Source organism: Pelecanus crispus, chromosome 8 (assembly GCF_030463565.1).
Source record: "Pelecanus crispus isolate bPelCri1 chromosome 8, bPelCri1.pri, whole genome shotgun sequence".
In the NCBI taxonomy this organism is placed as follows: domain Eukaryota; kingdom Metazoa; phylum Chordata; class Aves; order Pelecaniformes; family Pelecanidae; genus Pelecanus; species Pelecanus crispus.
Window position 1 is genome coordinate 9,324,239 of NC_134650.1, and position 25,169 is coordinate 9,349,407.

At 47.0% G+C, this 25,169-nt stretch overlaps 1 protein-coding gene across 2 annotated transcripts in view; it reads left to right on the forward strand.

Moving 5' to 3' along the window:
- Positions 1-13,789, forward strand: part of ITK (IL2 inducible T cell kinase) — a 33,603-nt gene extending 19,814 nt beyond the window's left edge. The window contains exons 4-17 of one of the 2 annotated variants that reach the window (XM_075714833.1): positions 802-930; positions 1,592-1,641; positions 2,593-2,744; positions 3,219-3,284; positions 3,456-3,510; positions 5,816-5,895; positions 6,513-6,649; positions 7,407-7,481; positions 8,185-8,356; positions 9,085-9,301; positions 10,047-10,111; positions 10,201-10,319; positions 13,015-13,172; positions 13,718-13,789. In XM_075714833.1, the coding sequence (XP_075570948.1) occupies positions 802-930; positions 1,592-1,641; positions 2,593-2,744; positions 3,219-3,284; positions 3,456-3,510; positions 5,816-5,895; positions 6,513-6,649; positions 7,407-7,481; positions 8,185-8,356; positions 9,085-9,301; positions 10,047-10,111; positions 10,201-10,319; positions 13,015-13,172; positions 13,718-13,789 (1,547 nt within the window). The remainder of the gene's footprint in view (positions 1-801; positions 931-1,591; positions 1,642-2,592; positions 2,745-3,218; positions 3,285-3,455; positions 3,511-5,815; positions 5,896-6,512; positions 6,650-7,406; positions 7,482-8,184; positions 8,357-9,084; positions 9,302-10,046; positions 10,112-10,200; positions 10,320-13,014; positions 13,173-13,717) is intronic. The other variant, XM_075714832.1, reaches the window with a different exon arrangement.
- The last annotated feature ends 11,380 nt before the right edge of the window (positions 13,790-25,169 follow it).

Below are 25,169 nucleotides of genomic sequence, written 5' to 3' on the forward strand. Positions count from 1 at the left end.
ATACAAGCTGCTGTATTATTCACACTGAAAACCTTGTGCCTGATGGAGATATTATTAAGTTCATGCATTTACTCTTGCAACCAGTTATTCCCCTTCTGGAGAACATCTGCTCCAAGCTTCTACTTTATCACCTCTTCTTGTTCAACATTTTGAGACTGTGCCCTCCCTTGGACAATCTGAATAGTCTCTTGAAACAAGCCAGCAGAAATTTTTTGTTCTTTTTGGGAAAATCACTACTGCAGATAGAGAGCCTGAGCTTCAAAAAGAAGGACCTTTAATCACTCACGCAGACATTCAAGACTGGTATTTAGATGTGCAAAAAATGCTTAGTGCTGGTGAATGCCAGCTTGTCCAGCTCCTTCTGAACACCAAGCCAAAGCAGCAAGTGTCCATGTCCTATGTATATACATACTGTAGAGCTGTAGTCTTTCATGGGAATCATCAGCATATGGCCTGCCAGATTTTCTTTCTGACACCTTCCTTCTGTGGTTTTGGTGTTTATCAGTTCAAAGAGAGAGTCCCTTTGGTAGGATTCTGTTCTCCCGCAGTAGAGAGGTATGGGCTCCATTGCCAGCAGGAATGCTATAGCTCCACATCAGTGGTGGTATTCACTCCTTTTGGGAGAAAGGAAAACGTTAACAGAGGCAGCTGATAATATTCACCAAAGCTTGGCTTGACAAGAATAAGAAGCTTCTTTAAAGTGCGGATTATTTCCATTCAGTTCTAGACGTCTTTCAGAGCTGATGTGAATGCAAATAAATTCATTTTCCCCCTCCTTTTTCTTCCCCTAACATTTTCCAGAAATTGGAAACAACAACAGTCTGGTTTCAAAGTGTCATCCAGATTTTTGGATAGATGGCAAGTGGAGATGCTGTGCTCAGACAGAGAAGATGGCAGCTGGCTGTGTGGAGTATGACCCCACCAAAAATGGTATGGGATTTGTTAAGACTATCCTGACCTTGAAAATATTTATTCCTAGCAAAAGTAAGGGATCAAATCTGTCTCATACAGAACATCAAAGAATATTGTGTTACATTTCCATCAAGAGACATGTTGCTGGCTTCTTGGGATATTCCTTATTCTGGCTTGTCTTTTACTGTATATGGCATTCTTTGTTTTAAATTAATGTTTTCCTCTGAGTGATGCTTGGTGCTGTCTTTGGAATGAGATGGAGAACTAAGAACTTGATCAGCTGTGGTCAGTCAATAAGCTATAATAACAACTTTCTTGAAGTATATGCATTCAACCCTGTGTGTCCTATTTTGTCCTAACCATATTTCCTCTGTGGTTTCAACGGCCAAGCGTAATCTCTACTTTGTCTCCTGAAAAAGCATATTCAATCATTCTTCACCCCAGACAATTTTACCTTGTATCTGGGTGATTTCTTAAGTAATCTGTACACCAGTTTCAAACCCATGCTGTGTGGCTGAGAGTCACTGTGTAGGTGCAGGCTGTTGGCATGTCTTACTCTAAAAGACCAAGGCTTGCTATTCACTGGGTTTGTATCCCTTTATTAATTCATTACCTTGATGGTTTCTTCCCTGGTTTTGTCCAGTTCTACTTCCAACTAGCTTTCTTGATTTCATTTCAGCCTCAAAGAAGCCTCTTCCTCCCACTCCTGAAGATAACCGGGTGAGTGCAGTGAGGCACGCTAAGCTGTCCTTAGTGTCCTGCGTGTTTAACCAACAGTGGTGAATACATTCTCATTAAGGTTCATCACAGTGCAGTGACCTAGAATGTCGCCTGTGATAACATTCCCTGCTATAAATCAGCAGCATCCCACTAGAGTTAGGTTCAGTCCTGCAAAGACAGCTTGGTTTCACAAATAGCTTTCCAATGGTGAGTGAAGATTTGACTGTATTTTTTTTCCATCTATAGAAAGGGAAACTGGGGAAGTAGGAGGGATATGAGAAAAGCTGCTGTGAAGAGGAACAGAGAAGTGATTTTCCAAACTCACTTGTGGATGGGACAAAATGTCATTGGCTTATTTAATAAGATGGGAGAAGCAGGGTGGTTGTTAAGGCTTGGGTGCCTTACTGGAGGGCAGCAGGACATTGGGACAGTCCCTCTAGGGAGGCCATAGAGATTTTGTCACTGGAGGCTTTTAAGAGGAGTTTAGGAAACATCTGTGAAGACTAGATCAGACAGCGGTAATCCTGCCCTAAGAAGGAGTAGATAACTGTTTTCTGTGCAACTAAAATTTTTATCTGAAATTCATTGTTTGAAAGTACTGAAAATTCTCATGTTGCCACCATACCCCACTAGACACCCTCGGGTGCTTTCCTAGCTTTGAAGCTTTTGAACCCAGAGGACAGAGAGGTAGTGGAGGCCCCATCCCTAGAAACATTCAAGGTCAGGTTGGACGGGGCTCTGAGCAACCTGGTCTGGGTAAAGCTGTCCCTGCTCACTGCAGGGGGGTTGGGCTGGATGATCTCTAAAGGTCCCTTCCAACCCAAAGCATTCTATGATTCTATGATTCTATGATTCTATGATTCTATGACACCAGTGCTGCCAGGGAAATACCATTTTAGAGAGCATGCCGTTGTTTTTTATGAATATGAATATGATGAACCTTTTTCCTAATTTGTGCAGAAATTGTTGCTAGACCCAAAGGAAGCCTTAGTCATGGCCATATACGACTATGAAGCCCAGAATCCACAGGAACTGACATTACAGTATAACGAGGAATATTATGTGATTGACAGCTCTGAGGAACATTGGTGGCTGATTCAAGATAAGAATGGGTAAGTCCCTTTTCAACAGCCAATTTACAAATCCTCTCTAAATCCAGTTTGTTCTTCCATTAACATATATGATGGCTTCTAGTATAACTTCTGTGAAGCATCCTCTGATACACAGGAAAAGAGTGATGGAAGGTTATTTATGGTAACTATCTTCCCTTTGATGTTGCTTGTATTCAGGCAGCTGAAGAAAAAGGATCTGAAAGTTAATTTTTAAAAAATAAACAGTCCTTAGCTCAGGCCGATATTCACTGTCATACATGTGGTGGAAAAAAATTGTGAAAATTGTGACAATTGTGAAACTCTCCAAGTTTAGAGGTGCAATCAGTTGTTTTGTTCTCCAGTAACCCTACTAAATACATAACAACCAGCATTTCTATCATGCAAAGAGCAGGCAAATCTTTCGGGGCTGACTCCCACAGATGCAGAGAAAATCCTGTCTGTCTAGTGCATTCACACTGTGTTGCATTTTAACAGGCACGAAGGCTACGTGCCAAGTAGCTACCTGGTGGAAAAATCACCCGAGAATCTGCAAATATATGAGTAAGTTGTGCCTATGTTTTTCTTGTACCTCTAAGTGCCCTGGATTTGTTTTAGAAGCTACAATCCTCAAATGTCCCTGCCCCACATAATGTGTCGTCCCTAGCACTGGGGACACTCAATTCAGAGGCTTTTCAGCAGAAATGCTGACTCAGAGTCTTTTGATGTTTTCAGATGGTACAATAAGAACATCAGCAGAAGCAAAGCAGAAACACTTCTCAAGGATGAGGTAAACCAGTGTTACATGCAGGGTGGACGGGCAATAATAATTAATTAATGACAAATGAGGGCTGCTTTGTGTAAGAGAGAGCTGAACCTTGGGTTCCTGCTGTGTTGCTGTCCTTGGCTGCTCTTAGTGTGCGATGCAAGATAAAGGACCACTAGCAACCCCCCTTACCTCCGTGGCAGCTGAGCGTGGGCGGAGAGCTGTGCCATGCTTCTTCAGTCAAACACACCCAGTAACTGGGGCTGATGGAAAACACTGTTTCAGAACACTGTGTCGATTGAAAACTGATTTTAGCTCATCTTTTGTGTCTCTGCAGGAGGCCTGCAGATACCAGTAGTTCTCTGAAAATCTAACCAATCTCGTGCTGAAATATTTTGGGTGAAAGCCAAGAGTATGGGGTTGGGTGGGTTTTTTTAGTTTTGTGTGTGTGTGTGTGTGTGCGCGCGCATGTCAGCACGCATCTTTAATTTTTCAGTTGAGCCAGACTTTTCCACTCAAGACTGTAGTGAAAATAAAAAGAACACACTTCTTGTTCAAATTTTCCACCCAAACACAACCTTAGTTTTTAAATCAGCTCTTACACTAACAGGAGACCTGAATAAAGTGTTGTTTTTTGGAATGATAGTATTTTATGGAAATAAAAGCATTTTTATGCAGCTTTAAAAATTCTTTTAGTTCCCATAAACTCCTACAGGATGTGTCCACACATAGTTTAGTGATCTCACTTTTCATTTGGTCCTACCAGCACAACTTTTCTGTGGCAACTACCCCTGTGTGGCTGCAGAGCTTTCTGGTTCAAAACCTTGCAGCCCCCACAGCTCATCCCCAAAATGGGGCCAAGCTCATGAGTGATCTTTGGGAAGGTTTGCTGCCAAGTGATATGGAGGGGCAAGAACAGAGCTTAAAGTAACTCAGGCAGGATGCTGTCTCCAATACTTGCCTACCTGTGCAAGTAACACCACACTGCCAGGGAGGCGAGTCCTAAAGCCCTCACTGTGCATGACACAGTGAGTCCTAAAGCCCTCACTGTACATGACACAGATGCTTCTACAGCAGCATCTGGTGACCCTTTTTAGAGCTTCCCTGTGCTAGATATTGTATAGTGAAAATATGGTAGATGTTCTGCAGACACGCATTGAAGAGACAACCCGGGAAGGTTTGTAGCTCAGTGGCCCAGTCGCACTTGGTCAAAGCTGCACCCTGAAATTCAGCAGTGGGTGCAGGGGATGCAGTAGCGCTGTCAGCCTCTGTGTTCACGTGGAGCTGAATCGGTCCGCTGGGGAAGTGGGAAAGCAGGGTGCACTTGGCGGATTAGGTTTGCACCAAATGTTGTGGGTGGATAGAGGACATATAAAATGGAGGGAATCTACCATGTAAAGCAAAGGAGGAACAAAATAATAAGGCTGTTGGGATGCCAGATGAAAAGCATCTTTATCTGCAAACAAGAAAAATTTATTATCAATATCAATGGGTTTTGTTATCAATATATAGGTCAGCACAGCACATTACGTCCAAATTGTTTTGTTAAATGTCTCCTCTGCCTTCTGATCTATTAGTGCTTGGCCCTGCAGGATCATGATATATTTTAGCACTCTGAGTAGAAAATAATTACAATGAAAAGTTAGAAGGGAAAATTGTTCTGTGACTGCCAGAGTGGAGGAAGCCTGCTTTCCTACAAATTTATGTTTAGATAGCAGGTGACTAGGGTACCTATGAAAGGGCAGGATCTTGTCCAAGCTTTCCCCATTTGTGGTACATTGGTAAATTATCTTTCATATACTCCCATATGGAGTCTCTGGTGTTGAATAAATTGCACTTTTGTTCTGTAGCTGCTCTGGAGGGTACTCAAAGGGGTTGGCCTTTCCTATCAGCTGCCCATTTCATTGAACTTGTTGGAAATGGATATCACTGGTTTTCTGTCAGATAGGGCTGAAAGCAATCAATGGGTTCAAAATTTCTAGAGGAGAGGCTTGGAAGGACAGAGACACACACGCTCATGTACCCACACCCACACATACTCAGTATGAGTGCATAAGTCTCATTTCCTCAGAAAACTAAGCTAAAAATACATAGCACCCAACAGAGACCAGCTGGGTGTACCTACAGGCCCTGGGCAGGCATCAGACCTGTGCATGGAACAGACCGAGCTCTGTCAGCTGGCTGGTGGCTCGGTTTTTTCCTACATGTTTAGCACATCCTCATGACTGAGCAGTAGACAGGGCTGAAATGAGCAGAGCTTTGTCCCCAGCCTGCTTCTTTTTTTCCATTATGTCTCTAACCAGTTTTCTCTCCTTTGCTTCTGTTACAGGGTAGGGAAGGTGCCTTCATGGTGAGAGATTCCAGGCAGCCTGGCATGTACACAGTCTCTGTTTTCACCAAAGCATTAAGGTACAGCTGAGCTCAGCAGCTTTTTGCATCAATTACATCAATGAAATGGCTTCTATGAGAGTGTAATCTCTGTAGTTGTTTTGGCATTATAAAGAGAGAGCAGAAGGCTCATGAAAATGATAGAGGAAAACACTTCCAAAAAAGGCAGAAGAGTTAGCTGCCATTCGCAAAGTGTATTAAAGGCTCCACTTCTCCCTGCATCTAAACTATGCCTCTAAATAGTCCCTTAGACATCACTGGCTTGATGAAATTGTGCCCCCAGCTGAAGTGTCAGTAGGATCAACATGGACTATATGCTGGACTCATCAGAGGTGGGTAATACAAAACTAGTGAAAGCGTTTCAGTGATGGGGCAGAAAGTTTTGTTTCAGAAAGAGGAGGCAGAGAAACTTAATACTCAACCTGCTCTTACTGAGAAACCTCAGCCTTTCTAGAGATGAGACCATCTATGAGTGAGAGGGAGAACATACAAGTACACAGCTTTCATTAGCAATTGCAGCTCACTTCTTGCTCCCCTCCCATTCATTCTGCTTGCTTGTTCCTCTTCCACTTATTCCTCAAATTCCTGTCTTTTTGCTGCAATCTGGTTTTCCTCAAAGAAAACCTCATCTTTTTCAGCACGGATAACAATCCCGTTATAAAGCATTATCACATCAATGAGACAACAGACTTTCCCAAGCGATACTACTTGGCAGAAAAGCATGTGTTTGACTGCATCCCTGAACTCATCAACTATCACCAGCACAATGCGGCAGGTGAGTAAGGGCTGATGCTGGCCAAGGAAGTTGCTGTTTTACCATGCAGCCAGGTGACTGTTTTGAATGAAGGAAGGCTCCCAAGCCTTCTGTCCTTACAATTAAATGTTAAATGGCATCACCTTTTATTCCACTTATCCTTGCACTTGGACGGCAAGAAAATTACCATCTCAGGCCAGCTTCCAGCATTACATCTTCTTCATGGTCCTTCTAAGCCTGGTATGACCAACATAGATGCAGTAATGATATACTATAGACAGCCCTTTCATTCCTGGAAGTCTGTGGGTGTGTCACCACTGCCAGACCAAGCTATCTGAGTTACACTGCAGGGCCTTCTTGGCCAGGAGGTGATATAACCCTGGGCCTTGATCTGACACAAAGTTAGGGACATGGCCAAGATCCGTAACCAGACATGGGAGTCACCAAAGACTCCCATTCCTACAGTCCTAAGGGAAACCCTGGGCTTCAAAAATACGCTACAAATAAAAGGTATAATTTGGAATTTTATCAGACTTAATAGAGACTCACAGCTCACTTTTGCCAACAGAGTGAAAACGGGAAATAGGCTGAGAATTGGCTTCCTTTTAGCAGGCAGGAAATTGCAGTGTGAATAGAGGTTCAGCTGCCCTCAAGTGGAGCTGCGAACTCAGTACAATAAATCTGCTTCCAGTACCCAGACTCCCTTCTGTGGTAGTGACAGCCACACTTCCCATGACTGTGACAATAACTAGAACCCATCTTTTCCTCTGTTATTCAGGTCTTGTCACTCGTTTGCGGTACGCGGTCTCTTCTTGGAGAAAAAAGGCCCCAATCACTGCAGGGCTGAGCTATGGTATGGCGTTACTCTCTTGACCATATGGGAATCACACTCCTTCATGGTTAGCTGGGTGATCCTGAATATCCCCATGGATGTTGATGAATATTCATGTGACTATAGCCACAATAAATAGCTTTCTCAGATCTTTACACGGCACCATTCACTGGATTATCAGCTTTGTCATTACCATTGATAACTGAATGAGCTGATCATGCAGTGCCTTGAGGGAGGTGATGAGAACCCCAGGGTCTCAAAGAAGTCAACATTAAATACAGAAATGAATGCTGAACAAAGGTAATGGGAGTGGGAGCACAGCATAACTTGGTGAAAGATGAGTCCCTCCTGAAAGGTGCCTCTATTTGCACACAGTTTTCTACAGAATTTTGCTGGTATCATCTTTATGGTCATTCTTGGAGACATCAAAGAAACTCAAAACGATGTTGTGCTCGGTAGTGCACATATGCATGATAGAAACAATCCTCCCTGAAAAACTGGATAGACAAGACAAATGGGGAAAGAAAGGGGATGTTGTTGTTCCTATTCTTGAACATGATCTGCAGCATGGACTAGTCAAATATACTACCAAAGGTCAGACAGCCAATTTGAGGGAGAGCCAGAAAGTCTCACTCTGCGTCCTGTCTCGGTGTTTAACCCACAAAAGCTTTTTGTTTGACATTTTACTGCTACATCCTCACTCTTTCTCCCTTACAATCAACAGGAAAATTGGTCATTAACCCCTCTGAGCTCACCCGTGTACAGGAAATTGGCAGTGGTCAGTTTGGGGTGGTCTACCTTGGCTACTTGCTGGAGAAGACGAAAGTAGCCATAAAGACCATTCGTGAAGGAGCAATGTCTGAAGAGGATTTCATCGAGGAAGCTAAAGTCTTGATGTAAGTAGTAGATTCACCAAGAAAATCAGACCCTGTAGGATTCACAAGATTGAACCAAAGTGTTGTGATAATGTTCAGGAATATGAATGGGGAATTTAAACTTGGATTATCTACTATGCATCTGAATAGTATATAGAGAGACTGGTGAGCTCCAGTGGTTACAAAGGAAGGCAATTCAAAGTGTAGGTGAATTACTGTGCTCGTAAGTCTATCAATATCCGGAACGGTCTTCCAGAACTCTGCTGTTCTGGAAGGCAGGGTTAACTGATGGTGTGTTGTGAAGAGTGAAGTGTTTTTTGTCAGAAATAATTAGATGAAGAAATCTCATAAAATTTGAGGCAAATTTTATTGAAAAAACCTACCTGTGCAATTTTTTTGCTTTGCACAACTGAAAATATTTCTCCTTGGTTTTATTGACTTTATATTTTTTACACTTCCCTCCCTTCAAAGTAGACAGAAATGGATTTTTTTGTTTGTTTGATTGGATGATTTTCCATGCAGAAAAGTCTTTTGGTGACTATTTCCATTAAAATGGGATGACACTTAGTGCTACTTGACATTAGACTTGGCCTACACATTTTCTTCTTTCTGCTTTCACAGTTGGCCTTTGCAGAGAGAAGGGTGCAGCAGGGTGACATAGGTGGCTGCATATAACACACTTGCAGTAAGGATAGAAGGCACTGAGCCTATTTCAGCCTCTTTTTCCATCTTCCCTCCCCATCCCACAGGAAGCTGTCTCACCCCAAGCTAGTCCAGCTTTACGGCGTGTGCTTTGAGAACACTCCCATCTGCCTGGTGTTTGAGTTCATGGAGAACGGCTGCTTGTCCGACTACCTCAGGAGCCAGCGGGGCAGTTTTTCAAAGGAAACACTGCTGGGGATGTGCCAAGATGTGTGTGAAGGAATGGCTTATCTGGAACAAAATTCTGTCATCCACAGAGATCTGGTATATTGGTCCTAGATAGACTTTTCCTCTGCTCCAGCTGGGCTTTTTCCTGTGCTTTCTCCCTTCCTTAATTTCAGCTTTCACACTCCTCCTGCCTATCTGTTGACAGGGGATCCAGTATCATCCCTTATTGCAGAAGCAGCATCAATACTTTAGGGGGGAAAAAAGCATCCCTTGGGACATTGATTAATCCATTTCCCTTAATTGTGTTTGAGAGAGAAGAAACAAGGTCATGAAGTTTGTCTCTTTTTCTGAGTGGACTCTTTTGCTCCCCGGGAGCCCCAGCTCCCACAGTTCCCAAGGACTGACCACTCTTCATGTCTAAAATCAGTGAAGGTGCCAAAAAGACCTGTTTTAACATATGCATAAACGTGCATTGCTGATAAAATACTTCCAAATACGTGGTGTCCAATCAATCCACATTAGTCACTGCTGCTGTTTTGTTAGGGGAGCAAGGACTGTGGGTACCTGTGGATATTTTACGGCCTTTCTCTGCCCTTTCTGGGCAACAAGGCCTGCAAGTCAGACTGATGGTTGAACAGTGTTCTTGGCAACAGGAACGTGCTGGCCACAAAATGTACAGAAAGGACGAGAATCCGAGGGTTTTGCCCTCTTTGTGTGGTACAATGTCTCTTTGATTCTCCTTTTTTTAAGCACTGTCTGCTCTGCCAGGATAAACGCAACTGAGTGGCTGTGATAGTCTTTCAGCTCTGACCTTCTGCCTTTGCACCTTCTTTTCCTGCAGGCCGCTAGGAACTGCCTGGTGGGGGAATCGCACGTGGTCAAAGTGTCCGACTTCGGGATGTCGAGGTAATGCCACCAAGGCTGCGCACGCTCCCTGCAGGGCTGTCACAGGAGTGGGGGGTTACTCAGCACGCTCCTTTCTTTTCCTGTTCCAGGATTGTCCTTGATGATCAGTATACCAGCTCCACAGGTACCAAGTTTCCAGTCAAGTGGTCTGCTCCAGAGGTTTTCTCCTACAGCAACTATAGCACCAAATCTGATGTTTGGTCATTTGGTAAGAATCAACTGTCAGAATGGAAAAAAATTCAACAAACACCAGCTCAGAAAAACCTAGGGGCTCAGTCCTCAAGTAAACTCTCCTAAACACTATATCCTCTAGGTTCCAAGGGTGTTTTGCCTGAATAATGGCTTAGGAAAGCAAGCCTAAGTCATTTAAGTGAAAGAAAGGAAAGAATAGCAAACTACCTAGACACTTTGGAACACTGCAAATACTGCCAACTTCATGTATTATACCTATGCAATGTTATGTAATACCAAATGATGAACTCTGTTTCATGGTGATATAGCAGGAGTGTCCAAGAAAAGGTTGGACACTCACTGATAAGATTATATATGGAAAGGAAAGGAAAGACATTTAGGTACTCCATGTTTCTATGTGTCCTGGGCACTGATGCTTCACTCAATCCTCTGCCTTTCCAAGTTTGCTCTGCTGACTCCATTTGCTTTATGCCAATCTGAAAATATTATTTCACTGCTCACATTTTCTCACCTCATTTCCTGCTCCCCAATGCATTGTTTTAGGATTTGCATCTGTTCTTTGGTCTCCCTTCTGGACCCTCATAGATAAGAAAGCCATTGTATAATTTTTTCCCCAAAGCTATTGGCACTGGAGATAACAAAGGCTATCCCCTGGCCTGTTGATCTGGCACACTAATGTATCTGGCCCATCTCCAGCTACCACGCAAATCGCAGTGCTGCAGAATGAATCGGTGCAGTGTGCTGTGCACAGCACACAGTCAATGGGGTGCCACTCAGCTCCGGGCCTAGCAGTAAATAATGCAGGATTATAACCTTTGCTAGTCTGTGCTTGTGAATTCTGTGCTTCCCTCTCCCTTTACTGTGCTCTGCTGTGGAGCTCATGCTGGTTGAAGTTGTCCATTCCTGTGATGGGTTATGAATACCGCAGTGGGAGCTGGGTGCTCAGACCCACGCAACAGCCTCCGAGAACCCAACCCGGAGATGCTTCAGAGAGCACCATTCCTCCTTCCATGTCCCCTGGCATGTGGAGGAGGCTGTCAGCACTCACCATGTAATACCAAGGGACAACATTTGCCAGTGGAGCTGTCTCTGACACCTCACAGCAAAGTGGCAGTGACATGGGGAGAGATGCTACTTTGGTAAGAATGTTCTTCTGCTTCACAAATCGGAAACTGGCCTGTACACTGAGAGCCAGATTCTTCCAAAAAGGGTGCTCAGTTTGATTTACAGTGAAGCCAAGCCTGGTGAAGTTGGCTTACTCCAGTTTCAGGGCTGAATGAAATACCAGTGAGCTTTGTTTGCGTTGGTCAGTCCTCCTTTGTGAAATGTGCAGACAGCAGTGTTGTACATCTGTCAGACTTGTTATCTCCCCATCCAGTGGGGTTTGCATAAGAGGATTCCTCTGTCATGTCATGGTCTCATGACTGTGAGAAGCTTTCTGCTCTGCTACTCTGCAGCCCATTCATCTCTTCTGCCGGGACTGAAATCCTGCTGTGCCCAGGAGAACAAAATGTGTGTGAGAAATTCCCAGTGCAGGAATCTGCACACTGGGGGAGTACAACTGCTTTGCTTATTCTTCAGTAGAGCCGGTATCATTGGTGAGGAGCTGCAATCTCTATATATCTTCCTATTTGAAGAATTCAAAGCTGGAAAGCAGACATTATTTAGCCAAGTTGACTGTGGAGTTACACAACTTTGTTTCAGATCAGTCTATCTGTCTGTCTGTCTCCCTTTTCTAATACCATGTGAACACAGTTTAACAAGTCAGTCATATTAGGTGACAAACGAAATTAAACCTAATAATAACACAGATGCCTTGCATTCACTCAATTTGCAGAGCATCTCTGATCTGGTGGCCACCCACAATGTATTCCACAGTCTTTTTGTCTTTGTCTGCCTCTCTTCCACCACACTAGAGAAGCACAAGTTTCTGTACTGCTCTGAACAGTAATCATAGGAAAACATTTGACGGTTTAGGAAAAGAGGAAAAATGTGCTGCAGTCCTCTGAAATTCCACGGTCATTGCATGTGAATTCATCCCAGTGAATCACACCGCCTGGGATGTTTTGTGGGCAAGGAGTTCCCAGTACTGAGGCTAAGCTGACTAACAGGAATGGAGCAGTTCATATTGCTTTCTGGCTCCTGAGTCTCACCAAAATACAAGCAGATTCTGGTGTAGGACACACTGCAGGCAGGAACATCAGTGACATGTCTCTTTTATGTGATTAACTGGAAGCAAAAATAGATAAACTGAATCAGTGACAAAAGGCGGGTTCTCTTTCCCAGATTACACATCTGGATGGAGTACCTGCACAAGCATTCCCTCTTCTTCACGGTTTGGGAGAAGACATACGACACTGCTGTGCTTTCTGACACGTAACACACTTAGACTTCATCTGACTCATGGGGAAAGACATCCCTGTCATGCTAGACTATCATGAAGTAGGATACAGAGAAGTGAAACTTGCAGTGACCAAACTGGTACTTCCACACAGTCCAGTGCCCAGCAGACATCCTAGTTGGCATGCTCAAACTGTACAGCTGTGTTAGGGCCTGATTTTTCAGATGTGTACTGAGAATCCGAGTGAAAATGCTTTTCCAAGTAACAGACACCAATGTTGAGCTGCAGAGAAGAGCAGGTGGAAGGTGGCCATGGGCCTGCTGAGGATTTTATTTGCTGCTTTGTGATTTTTCTCATTTGTTTGTTTTAGGAGTGCTGATGTGGGAGGTCTTCAGTGAAGGTAAAATCCCCTATGAGAATCGCACCAATGGAGAAGTGGTGGAAGAAATCAATGCAGGATTTCGGCTCTACAAACCCAAGCTGGCCTCCAAGGCAATTTATGAGGTCATGAGCCACTGCTGGAGGATGGTTAGTATTGCAATGGGAGAGCCCTAGCTCCCGAAGACAAGACCTCTCTTCCCCTTGGCTTTTAGGAGAAGAGAGAGGTATACACTTCACATGCTAACACAAGATAAAATCCTGAAGGTGAAGCACTGTAGCTTTCATCTGCCCTAGCAAGCAAACTCTAGGCTCTTTGCCTTTTATTTAAGCTGCTCTTTCTAGAGAGCGTGTTGACTTCACTGAGAAGTCTATGTAGTGCATCTAACTGAAGTTAATTCAACAGTTTGCTTCCTAAGCAAGCTGCGGATCTATGGCGCTGAGTTTTAATAGTGATGGTAAAAATGACTGCCAACCCATTACAAGGTACTTAGTGTCCACTAGGCAAAATTCACTGCTGGTAGAAAAGAGACATTGCACAGAAGGAAGCTCATTCTTCCGCTGGCATTTTCTCTATAACAATAGATTGTATTTTTATTAATACTCAGTTTCTTCACAAGGTTTTCCTTCCTAACCTTGTCATTCCTCTCAAGCTGACATTAATGTTCTCCCTCTCTCTTCTCTCCCCTGCTCAGAGGAAAGATGACCGGCCATCCTTTTCTGTTCTGCTGTATCAGCTGAGTGAAATCTCTGAGTTTGATCTGTAGTCATGGCACCAGCTGCTAAGTGAAGCTAAGAGTCCTGAAAGGGCAGATGGCTGAATTTTCCCCACACAAAGCATTAACAGGAATCCTCTCACCATAGACACTTGCCATATGCCTGGGGAGAAGGAGAGTGCAAAGGCTGGTACTTCCAGACAGACAAGATATCCCCAGGTCTTCCAGAGCCTAGACAGACACAGGCTTTGGTTTGGCCAAGAATGTGGTTTGCAGCTTACAACCAGAACCAGCAATTGAGCACAGTCCTGAACCACACAATCCAGCAAGTGTATTTCTCCTGAAGATACAGCCTCAAAACTAAGAGATCTGACATCGCTATTCCAGTTCTGTGAACTCCCAAATTAAGGTCTTCCCTGGGGAAAAAAAAACTGTCTTTGGCTGAGGAGGAACGTTTAGATATTTCCATGGCGCTCTAATTCAGAGTGGGCTGGACCTGAAAGCTCTGAACAGGAATAAGCCTGGGACACAGGGGAACAGGCTGGATTTAGTGACTGCATTTCTGATGGTGATATTTCAAGGTGGTTTTGTTCTCCCTTTGTGTGATTTTCTCTGAAACTGTGGCATACCAGGAAGAGGATTCTGGTACCTGATAAGGTGATGAGGTGTCTGCGTGTGCATGCGAGTTTGGAAGGAAGGAAGAGAAAAAGCAACGTGTTGAAGAGTCTTGAAATTCTCTTAAATTGCACTGTATAATGAGTGGCAAAATGGGACTCTCTGATGCAAATGGAGACCTTCTTGGAGGGGGGGACTCAAAGCTGAAATGTGTACTAGTTTTTTCTTCAGTCTTTCTACGTCAGAAGATAAATATGTGACCTCCATCCAATTTCTTGGAACTGAGTATGGAGGACTGAGCAGTGCAGAGTGCTGTGTGTCTCCAGTGCAGGACAAGACAGGATCCCAGGACCTGATTATCCATGAAAGGCACAGGAACCTACTCCCGAACTCGTGTGTTTGGAAGGAAGGAGCCGGAGGGCTCAGAAGGGTAGCCATGAGGAAAAAACATACAGAGTATATACTCAGTGCACCAGTGATAATGAGAAGAGTTTTCCCTATTTCAAAGAGTAACTGAATCATCACAAGTAAATACTTTTCCATCTCTTCTGTGAACAAACTGGTGAATCCTCTAGGGACTGATCAAAGAAAAAGTCCTATGTGAATGGACTGCCTGGGTACTTACTCCACAAGGAGTTCCATATTATGTGGTGACAGTATAGAAGGTATGAAAAATATCCACCTCCCAGTACTTCAGTGAAAATCTACTTTTTCACCACAAGACAGAGATACTCTTTCTACATAACTGACCTGAAAACCAAAAGTGTGGGTGTTAGTGTCCTCCAGAATTTGTAAATAAGATCAGGACTTTCCGCTTAGCATTAACAATAACTAGAGAAGCCAAGAGGACTCACAGATGATCTGTGCATGTATGCAGTATTTTTTTGATGCTTCCCTGTTTGGGCAGGCAAGAACACAGGTAAACCTTCTGCAACAGCAATTTACAAAAACTCTGAGGTGTGAACTTCCAGCAGCAATCTCTCCTGTCATTACACAAGTCGGGTTCAAATATGTTTGCCAACAAAAATGGAACAAGGAAATAATGTAATCCCATGATCTCACATGGCCTGTCAAGCTACTTCTTCATAGAAGGAGGCTTAATTTTTGGTATTTTGCAGACCCATGGTTCTAGGGTAGCTTTTAGGAGCCAGAATATCTTTTCAGGTATATGGATATGGGCAAGGCATTAGTTCCTGCCTTATACATCTTGCCACTTTGCTTTGATTCCACATTATTTTCTTTGGTGTATTCCTACAAATATCATGCAGAACAACTCTCACAGGCAAGGAGAATCCTAACATTCAGACCGGAGGTTCTCAATCCTAAATGCAGGATCAGAGTGCTACCTTCAAACCAAGACTGCTGCCAAAATCTCTTGGTAGTCTGAACCAATATACAGAATATGAGCCCCTTTAAAAAGATTTTTTATTTTTACCTATGGTGAGTTTAAGCTAAGTTTCTCTTTGTCCCTCTCATCCTTTAGTCTGAGTTAGCCTGTTGTCAAATTCTGGTGATGCTAAATTTGGGATTTAGCCAGTGAAGTTTTCAGTGGCCCTAACCTTGTTAAACTGCACATCTACAGCTATATTTGAGGACAGCTGGCCATAACCGTATTTTCTCCCCCTCTCAATTGCACCTAGACGATCTGTACAATCAGAGGATACTCTGAAATGATTCTTCCCTGAGCACAGACACTCTGTGGCAGGGGTATCCGCAGGCTTACAAAGTTAAAGCTTCTGGCTTGCTGCCCCCTCCATCCTGGGAGGAACCAGGGGTCTGTAGAGCTTGAGGAGGTTGCTATTAAGTAACAGCAATATTGCTCCACTAGGTAATGTTTCTGAGATTATATTTATATTTGGATAAGTGTAATATTTATTAGCTAGAGAGTGTTGCACAAAATAATATTGTGATGTTTTATGTTCAGTTTTCTTTTGCAGTATTTCTATGTACATGATACGTATTTTTACAAAGAATAAAATTGCTGAGTCCCAACTGTGGCTTTCGTTATAAGTTAGCAAAAATGCAAAACCCATCCTTATGATCTTATACAGCTTGGTCTTCCTCCAAAGCCTCCCCACCAAGAAGCTAACAGGCTTCCTCTGGCTTTCTGAAACATCTCTGTTCCCCAGAACTATGGCTATATTCTGGGGTTAGACTACGTGCTGGGTTTATTGGGGGTAGGACATATTCAGAATCTCTGCAAATTGGGTAATTTACCATATGGACACATACATTTCTACATCTAAACATGCATTGTGGTGGCTTTAAATTCTCTGAATCATAACATTTATAATATCATAACATTTATAGTATCATAACATTCATGGAATTCCCATCACCCTGAGCCTGGCTGATAATGGGAGCAGATTAAACTGTGCAAAAAAAAAAAAAAGTCCACAGCAGTTTTTACTGCCACAGTTTTCTTGAACTGACCTTGTTTCACCCACGGCCTCAGAGCAGTATTAGTTGTTAAATCTTTTGGATCTGCAGTAACAATGCTCACTTACTGATTTTTTTCTGACAAGCAATAAATAGTAAAAAGAGGAATGATGGCTACAAAATGTTGCAGTTAAAGGTGAGATAGAAGAAATGCTGTGAAGGGGATGGAGAAGAGCCTACTCCCAGAGATGCTATTTTCACGTGTGGTCCTGTTTATTAAAACAAAGATAGTTTCTAAAACTGTCTTGCTGCTTTTGTAGTTTGCAGACCCGGGTGCCTTCAGCCCATGGCATCCATTCAACCTACAGTAGCAGTGCCACAGTGTAAACCTGGTGTCTAAGCTTCCCTGCGGAGCCAACGTATGCCCACGGGGAGCAAGCTCAGCCCCACACTAGCATGGACAACAGAGCAGCGGTCTCTAAGGTATCAGGAGCGGTCGCTCTAATCCGGGAAGGGCCAGATGCCGATGCATTTTTAGCACAGGCTGATGCTCAGGAAAGGGACACTGCCAGGGCCACCAAAGAAATATATCTAGACCTCTATCTAGACTTTCAGCCGTCCTTTTGTATCCACCAACGTCTTTCAAAAAACAGCTGCATCAGAAAGTGAGGGCTGCAGAAAAATGAATGAAGGCCCCATACAGGGTTTCTGTCGCCTCACCATGAGGCGACGTTCCTCTGAAAGCTCTAAGAGGTCCAGTTTGGATTTCACAGTAGATCTGAAGAGCTGTATCGGAGCTTTGAAAAGAAGCATGAGCAGAAGGACTGGAAACTCGTCCCCGAAGAAATGCCAGATGTCAAAAGGAAGATCTTTTGGGTGCAGTGCTGACTCAGAAGAGGCTTGGAGCTCTGAGCAAAGGCATTGCCTTCTGGTTTTGGTCCCTTACATGCTCAGTGATCCAAGGCTTCATGTGTATTCTATAAAGCGGGCTTTCGTTAAAATGGTAGGTAAAACCTAAGGACGGTACAGGTCCTCTGAGGGGAAGGAAGAGAGGCTGAATACCGGAGACCCAGCAGGCTCAGCAGCAGGGAGATGGGGAATCCCAGCCGGGTCCTGCCTTCTCCGGGACCCAAAGGCGCTCACCCAGCGTCAGGCCTCGGCGGGGGCTGCGGCAGCCGCCCCCGGCCCCGGCCCCGGCCCCGGCCCCGGCCCCTCCGTGCCCCGGGGGGGGCTGGTGGCCTTCCCCCTCCCCGCCGGGCAGCCCGCCGGCGCCGCGCTGCCGCCGCCCCGACCTTCCCCCAGCCGGCGGGACCCCCCCCGCCCCCCGCCGCGGGGGGATGCGGCCCCCGGCCCCGCCGCGCATCCCCGGCGCTGCCCGGGGGAGGAGCCGCCCGTGCGGCTCCAGCCCCTTCCCGCGGCGGGGGCCGGGGCTCCCCCCGCCGCCGTGCGGAGGGGCCGGCGGAGAGCCGCGGAAGTGCACTTGCTGCAGCCATTTCCTGCTCTTTGTGCGGGCGGCGCGGAGCATCCCGCGGCGCGGAGCATCGCGGCCCGCGGAGCGCCAGGTGAGCGGGGCGGGGGCTGCGCGGGGGCTGCGCGGCCTCGCACCCCTTCCCTGCCCCGGGCTGCGCGGCCTCGCACCCCTTCCCTGCCCCGGGCTGCGCGGGGCTGCGCCCGCCGCCGGGCCCGCTGCCCCCCGGCCGCCCGGGCGGGCTCAGGGGGGGCGGCGGCGGGGCAGGTGCTGCCGCCGCGGGGCAGCGGCAGGGCGGGAGGCCCGGGCGGGCCGGGATGTGCGGGGATGTATCCCACAATGCTCAGAGCTACCTGCGGCAGTCAGCCTCCCCGCAGCCGCTGCAAGGCGCCGGGGGACAAAAATAGCGCAAATCCCTCTCCCCCCCCCCACCCCCACCCCGCCGCTCTGCATCCCGGCTCCGCGCCCGCAGGACCGGGGGAAGGGGCCGAGCCCCGGGCCCGGCGGGCGCTGCAGGCCCCGCCGCGGGCAGCAGCGGCAGCGCCGAGCCGAGCCCGGGTCGCGGCGATGCTTGGCGCAGGGAGCGGGGGGTGCGGGGGTGGAGGAGCGGCGGCGCGGGGCGCCGGGCCCGAGGCTGGGGGTGGCCCCGGCGGGGGCTCCCGGCCAGCGCCCGCATCGCCCGCGGCGTGGTAACATGGTGTCCCTGGGCGAGGAGGGGGAAGGAGGAAACGACGGGGTCTGAGGCAGGGTTGGGAGCGACGGGCTGGAGCTGCGCCCGCAGGTTCGTGCTTTGGCGTCGGCTGGAGTTGGGAAAACCTTTCCCTTCCAAAACCGCCGGGTTCCCCGCGCGTGAGACCGCTCAGGAGCAAGGTGCGCCCCGGGGAGCGTTTCTTTGTATTGAACTTTCCACCCGAGGATGCTGGAAATGCGTGGTGGCAGCCGCATCCCACCTGGGGAGGAATGGGTGGCTTCTGCGGGAAATTTCCGTCGGTTGGAAGGACGGCGAAGGAATGAGGAGAAGAAAGAGAAGCACATACTCAAACCTCCCTGCCTGCTCAGGGTTGTTTTGGAGAAGGGGGAAGGGTGACGGTTGTGCGTGCTGTCAGAGGACGCAGCCAGCAGCAGAGCTTGTCCCCCTTCGCCATCTGCCGCCTTCCACGGGGGGTTCCTCGCTGGGCGGTTTGGACCACAAAGATCTCGTAGAATTAGGCTGAGTGGCTAAACCCTCTGCGCCCCTCCTGCCCTGCGCGGGTACCGAAAGAAAAAGCAGCCTCATGTTTTGCGTGATGACAGTTGTCTGGGGTTAGTCACCGAGATGGGTAACTAGCCCGGTATTTTGGTGCCTGTCACAGCCGTATAATTCTAGGGTAATTCCCTGCAAAGGATAATTCTTTTCTCCTCTTCTCTGTACAGTTAATTGTTATTAATAAAGCCTGAGGAATATGGAAAAATCTTCCATTTTATGACCAGGGTGTCTTCAGCAAAGCAGACTATGCCGATTTCATTATAATAATTTTATTAACAAACAATTATCATCTTTGCATGCGAAATAGGAAGATCGGGTTTGGAAGATCAATAATTGGCCAACTCTTGACAATACTGTGCTGTATGATTTAATTTCCCAAGAAGTGCTTTAACTGTCAGCAATGGGGTTGCTTGAAAACTTGCTCTAAATTTCTCAACTATATTTGAAATGTAGCTTCCTGTGCCTGCCTCCTTCCTTGACCCTCTCTGGCACCAGAAAAAAAAAAAAAAGATTAAGTTATTCTAAAAGAAATAAATTCCAAAATAATTGTGTTGCTGAGAGACAGAGGTGGTGTAAATGTTTGGAACTCAGCCCTAATGGAATGGCAGAAAATGTAGAGTGGAGATACAGAAAAACAGCTTCAGGAGTCATGCAGTTTGGCTTCCTTTTTGAATGGGCAGGGTAATTTCATGGTTATTAACATCTGTGACTATGTGGGGCAGGAGCCCAGCTCTGCCAGCCTCGCTTCTCCTGGCTGTGTTTATTTGCTCCTGCAAAGACCCTCCTGACTGTGGTGGCGGCTGCAATTACAAGTAATTCTTACAGCATGTGAGAAGGGGTTGATGACATGCATGCTAACACACAGGGGATTTTAATCCCGTGCATTTTAGGCAAGGGTCAAACTAAGCTTTTGCACTCTGAAGTTACTCTTCTTGACTAAAAATACATTCATGGCCAGAAGCATTTCTCCTCCTCTTGCTGTGAGGCAGTGGGTACCAAAAATGCTGTGGTTTTATGCACCCAAGACATCAGTCTGCTGGTGTACTTCTTGGGCCAGGATGGTTCCTGACCACAGGTCAGATGCTGTTTTGGAGTAAGAGGGAGAAGTATTATCAGAGGGGCAAAAATAAATTAAGTTACTTTCCCAGGGACCGGGCATCAGAGCTGGAGAAGAAACCCCGATCATCAGGAGGTGACCAGAAGTTTGTTCTCCTTCTCCACATTGCCATTTCCCCAGCAAAAGTAATTTTGCTGCTCATTTCACCCCAGGCTTGCAGGGCTTGGACCCTGTGTTGCTGCCAATCTCCTGGGCAAATTCCCATTTTTTCTTGCCTCCTTTCCTGCTCTTGGTAGCTACTGCAGCTCCAGCATGAATGTGTGCTGTAGGAGCAGGCAAGCTGAAAAACCGAAACAGTCCCTTGCTACTTCCCCAGAGCTCTCAGCTGTGCAGCTTCGAAGCTGAGCACACATGCATGCAACATATTCATTATGGTCCTGCTTTTAAAAGTCTTCCTTTGTTCCCCTAAGCTGCTTTAACAATAAAGATGTCTTTGTTCCTTTCACTGCGAAGAGGATGATATTGCACTGATACTTCTGGGCAAGCATTCCGGTGGGGAAGGTAGGACCTGCCCTGCAAGTTCAGACATCTGGGATGTCCATCCGTGCTCCTTCTCAAAGCCTTCCTATGCTGTCTGTTAAATCTGGCCCCCAGGATGCTGCCACAAGAGAGTCACCATGTTGGGAACTCTTAATATCTGTTTTGGGGTGGTGGGGCCGTGCCCTGTGCGCAGACCCCACGTGGCCGGCTCCCTGCCATGTCCAGAAGCCCCAGGGCCTCAGTATGGTCATTTGGTGACCTTACACCTTTAGAAGGTGTAAGAGATGGTCAGAGGGATTGTGATTGAGTGCTGCCGTGATTGCAGCACTGCACTTGTTAGCACCAGCGCTCATTAGCAGAATGAAATCCTTTCTGGGGTTTCACTGGGGTGGGGCTGGCTCCTGCCAGTCTTACCTTCAGTTTCACCGAAATGTAGGACTGGAGGGCCTCTCTGACCGGCGGCACAATATGGAGAAGAAAGTAGTTTTGCGAGATGGCTCCCAGCAGGCTGCGTGGCTGTGTTTGAGTCCATGCAGGCAGGATATGCTTCCTGCGTGCGAGGGAAAGCCTCACCCCGCTGTGCACGTGTTATGGCAGCAAAAAAAGCCCTGTTCCTGGGCAGGCTGCTGCGCTGCTCCCTGGGTGGTGTGGCCCCCAGCCCCGTAGCCACGTGCGCCAAAGTGGCGTTGGCAAACCACCAGCATGGGCTGACTCTGTTCTTCCCAGCACAGCTGCCCCTGCCCTGAGGCCCAGGTGGTGGATGGCAGTTAAGGCTTAATGAGGACTTTTTGATGAGTGTCCCCAGGGATTCCCGTCTTCCCTGGGCTGGAGCCGCTTGGTCGCTGCCACATTACCTGATGGCTGCCCCCCTCGTCGCTGGACCGAGGGGACGAAGCTGGATTTGCCAGGGCAGCCCCAGCACGTTTGTATTAGAAACCTTTTTGCAGGAAGGTGAGGGAGGGTGGTGTGTGTCTGTGGCAGCGGGACTTCCCCTTTCAGCTCTCCTGGGCAGCCCCCGTGGTGGGGAGGCACCACACAGCGCCCCGTGGATGGGGCCGAGCAATCACTGATGCCTTCAGAGCCTTCCTCAGCCCTTGTACCAGTGCACAACCCCTCCAACTGCCAGATGCTTACAGCTGGCAGTGGACCCCTTGGCAGGGCCCCTGCCAGCCCTACAGCCAACCCAAGGAGCAGGCAAGGGACCACGGCACGAGCAGGTGGGGGGATCGCTCAAGGCTGCTCCTCTGTGGATGATCTGGGGTGATGATCCAGGTCTGGCGGCCCTGGACCAGTAGCCCCTCCATCACATGCTCCGGCCGCGAGGTTGCTGTCTGTCACAGGGTGCTACGGGCATGAGACCCAGGGGAAGTCCTGGCAGACCACACTTTTCCCCATAGCCTCCATTGGTTTTGCTGTTGGGTTTAAGAAGGCGTAGAATGGAAATTCGGAGTCCCCATAAAGACTCATCTGTTAAACCCTCGAAGTCTGTGTAATTTTTCCATCTGCATCTGGATTTTTGCACTTTGCTCAGCCATGGCAAAGCACAGGGTGGGCTGATGGCTGATTGCACCACTCGCTTGCTATGGTTTGATGCTTCCTTTTCTGCTCTTGTATTTCTACATGCTACCTCTTCTCCTGTATTTGAGTGCAAGATCCTGAGGGCAGGGACTGGCTTAGTCTCACAGGTTTGTGCGCTGGCCGGCACAGCAGGACCCTGATGCTGTATTTGGGACAGTATCTCCTGGTATGGCCCAAACAGCAGCAATAATTTTGTCCTTTGAGTTGCTGAGCTCTTTGTGTGTCACAGGGTTATTGGGGAAGTGTCTTTGATTACAGCAAACTGCCAACACCTTGCACAAATGGCCTTAGAATTGGACTTGCAGAAAAATGAGAAATGAGCCCAAATAAACAGCCACAGCCGTCAAAACTATAAAATGGAAGGTTTTTGTCTTCCCAAGCCTGAAGCATGTAGTGAAGCATGTGTGAGTACCTGCGGTTTTGTTCCAGGAACACAGAGGAGAGTCTCAAAGCGCTGGAGGATGCTGGTGGAAAGCAGTGGGCAGCCGTGGAGGTCTGTGGGGCCGGGCGAGTGGAGCTGCCTGCCTGGCACAGAGCAGCACCGGGTGCTTGCAGGCAGGGAGGAAGCTGCTGCTGCTGCCTGCGGCGTGCTGGGACGTAATGTCTGGTTTTGACAGTTGCTACAATTTGTAACAGGAAACCATTTTAGCAAAGAGGGGTGAAGAAGGAAACAGAAATTTGAGCATGTAGGGAAAGGGCTGCTTGAGATTTTTGTTCTCCAGGCACTTACTTCATGGTGCTTCAGCTGCAGGTATAACCAAGCCTGTTTCTCAGCTGCCTGGTACCTTGGTGAGGCATTTGTGGAGGTGGAATGGGTTTTGCCAGGCTCATACATATTCTCGCAGCACATGCATGCAGTCAGCAATGATGATAAAAGGCACAGCAGCAGACTCGCCCTCTCGTCACCCAACAGGAAGCCGCCCCAGGTCTGCATACAGCGTGCATCCCCCTTGGCCACGGTCCTTGCCAGTGCATGTGTGTCTATCTATGGACATCCCAAAGCCATTGTCTTTCCATGCTCCCAGTGCTGGAAATGAAAAGCAAACTTATATTCTTGGAAACAGTGACTCAACTAAAAAACAAAAAGGACCTAAGGGATTTGTAGCAGATAATCGGCTGAATATGAGCACATATGGAGCTGCTGTTGTGACCGAAGGAACTGGTGTGATTGTACGCAAGGAGGGAGCCTACGCTGCTGTTGTAGCTGTCGCTTGTGCGGATGCTGCTGAAGCCCCGTGTCGTGCTATGGCGTCCGCACTTCAGCAAAAAAGTTGCAAAATTGGATCAAGCTTAGAGAAAAGTCAGAGATGATTAAAGGATTTGAAAATGTGCTCTGTAACAAGGCAGGCAAGGAGCTCAGTCCGCTTGCCTGAGCCAAAGCAAAGGCTGCAGGGTGTTTTATTGAAATGTGTGAGTATCTTGATGGGAACTTTGGAATTAGAGAGCTCTACTGTCTTGCAGATTAGAGTGATAAAACTTGATGGCTCACATTTGAAACTAGACAGGCTTTGAGTGGGGAAAAAATCACTGGGGGGGCAATTTGCTAATCAAATGGCATGTCAATATTTAAAGCGAGTTCTCTCTCTGCAGATGTTTAAATGCAGCAGGGTGTTTTTCTAGGAGACACATAGGCACATGCTCTAGGTCGGCTACAGCTATTGCACATGGATTAGGTATTAACTAGGGAAGCCCTGTGGCTGTGATTATACAAGCGCTCAGCCTGGGTGACAGCAGCCGCCCCTCCATGGTTGTGCTCTTGCCACAAAAGGTGAATGGCACAGGAGATAAGGGGTGTAGAGGTTTGTCCAGAGGTTCCCATTAGGTAGTGTATGTGGGGTAAGTGCCAGTGAGCTTTCAGAAGCGTTTCCTCTTGCTTTTTAGTTCATGTGCAGCTAGCACCATTGGCAGCTCCACAGCAGGCTCAGACTGGGCAGGGAAGCACTGTGTGTGGTAAAAATAGGGGATTTTTTTTTTTTTTTTTAACAGCAACTTCTTTTTTCGGTGCTTGCAGTGCCACAGCCTGCCTGCGCAGCACTCGATCCTTTCCGGTTCACCTTTGAGAATGCAGTTTGTTGTTTACAGCTGCCAGTGCCATCCATGTGTGTGAGAAGGAGAGCATGTAAGTGTCAGCATTGGTCATACTTTTCTAATCGTGCTGCTTCGAGAGATATTTTTGATGGTGCTGCTTTGCATTTCGGAGCACATGTTTTCACTTGGGGCTGCTAAAGCTGCACTGCAGCACCCAGCTGTGCTCTGTCTTAAGCAGTTTTGCATAGAGTTAAGCAGAGAAGGGCATGGGTGGGTAGCTGTGTTCCTCTTATTCTGCATTCCTACTCTGCTGTTGAGTCATGGAAGGAGAGATGACATAGAGATGTAGGTTAAATACACAAGAAAAGGAAAACAAGATAAACTGGGATCACGTCTCCTGCAGTGCCAGTCTGTTGTGGTTCCAGTTTTGTCCTTCGGCGCTTTCCCACTCAGTCTTCTGGCTGTTGTCTGTCTGTCTATCACCCTCTCTTTTACTTTGGATTTAGCACGGAAACTGAAC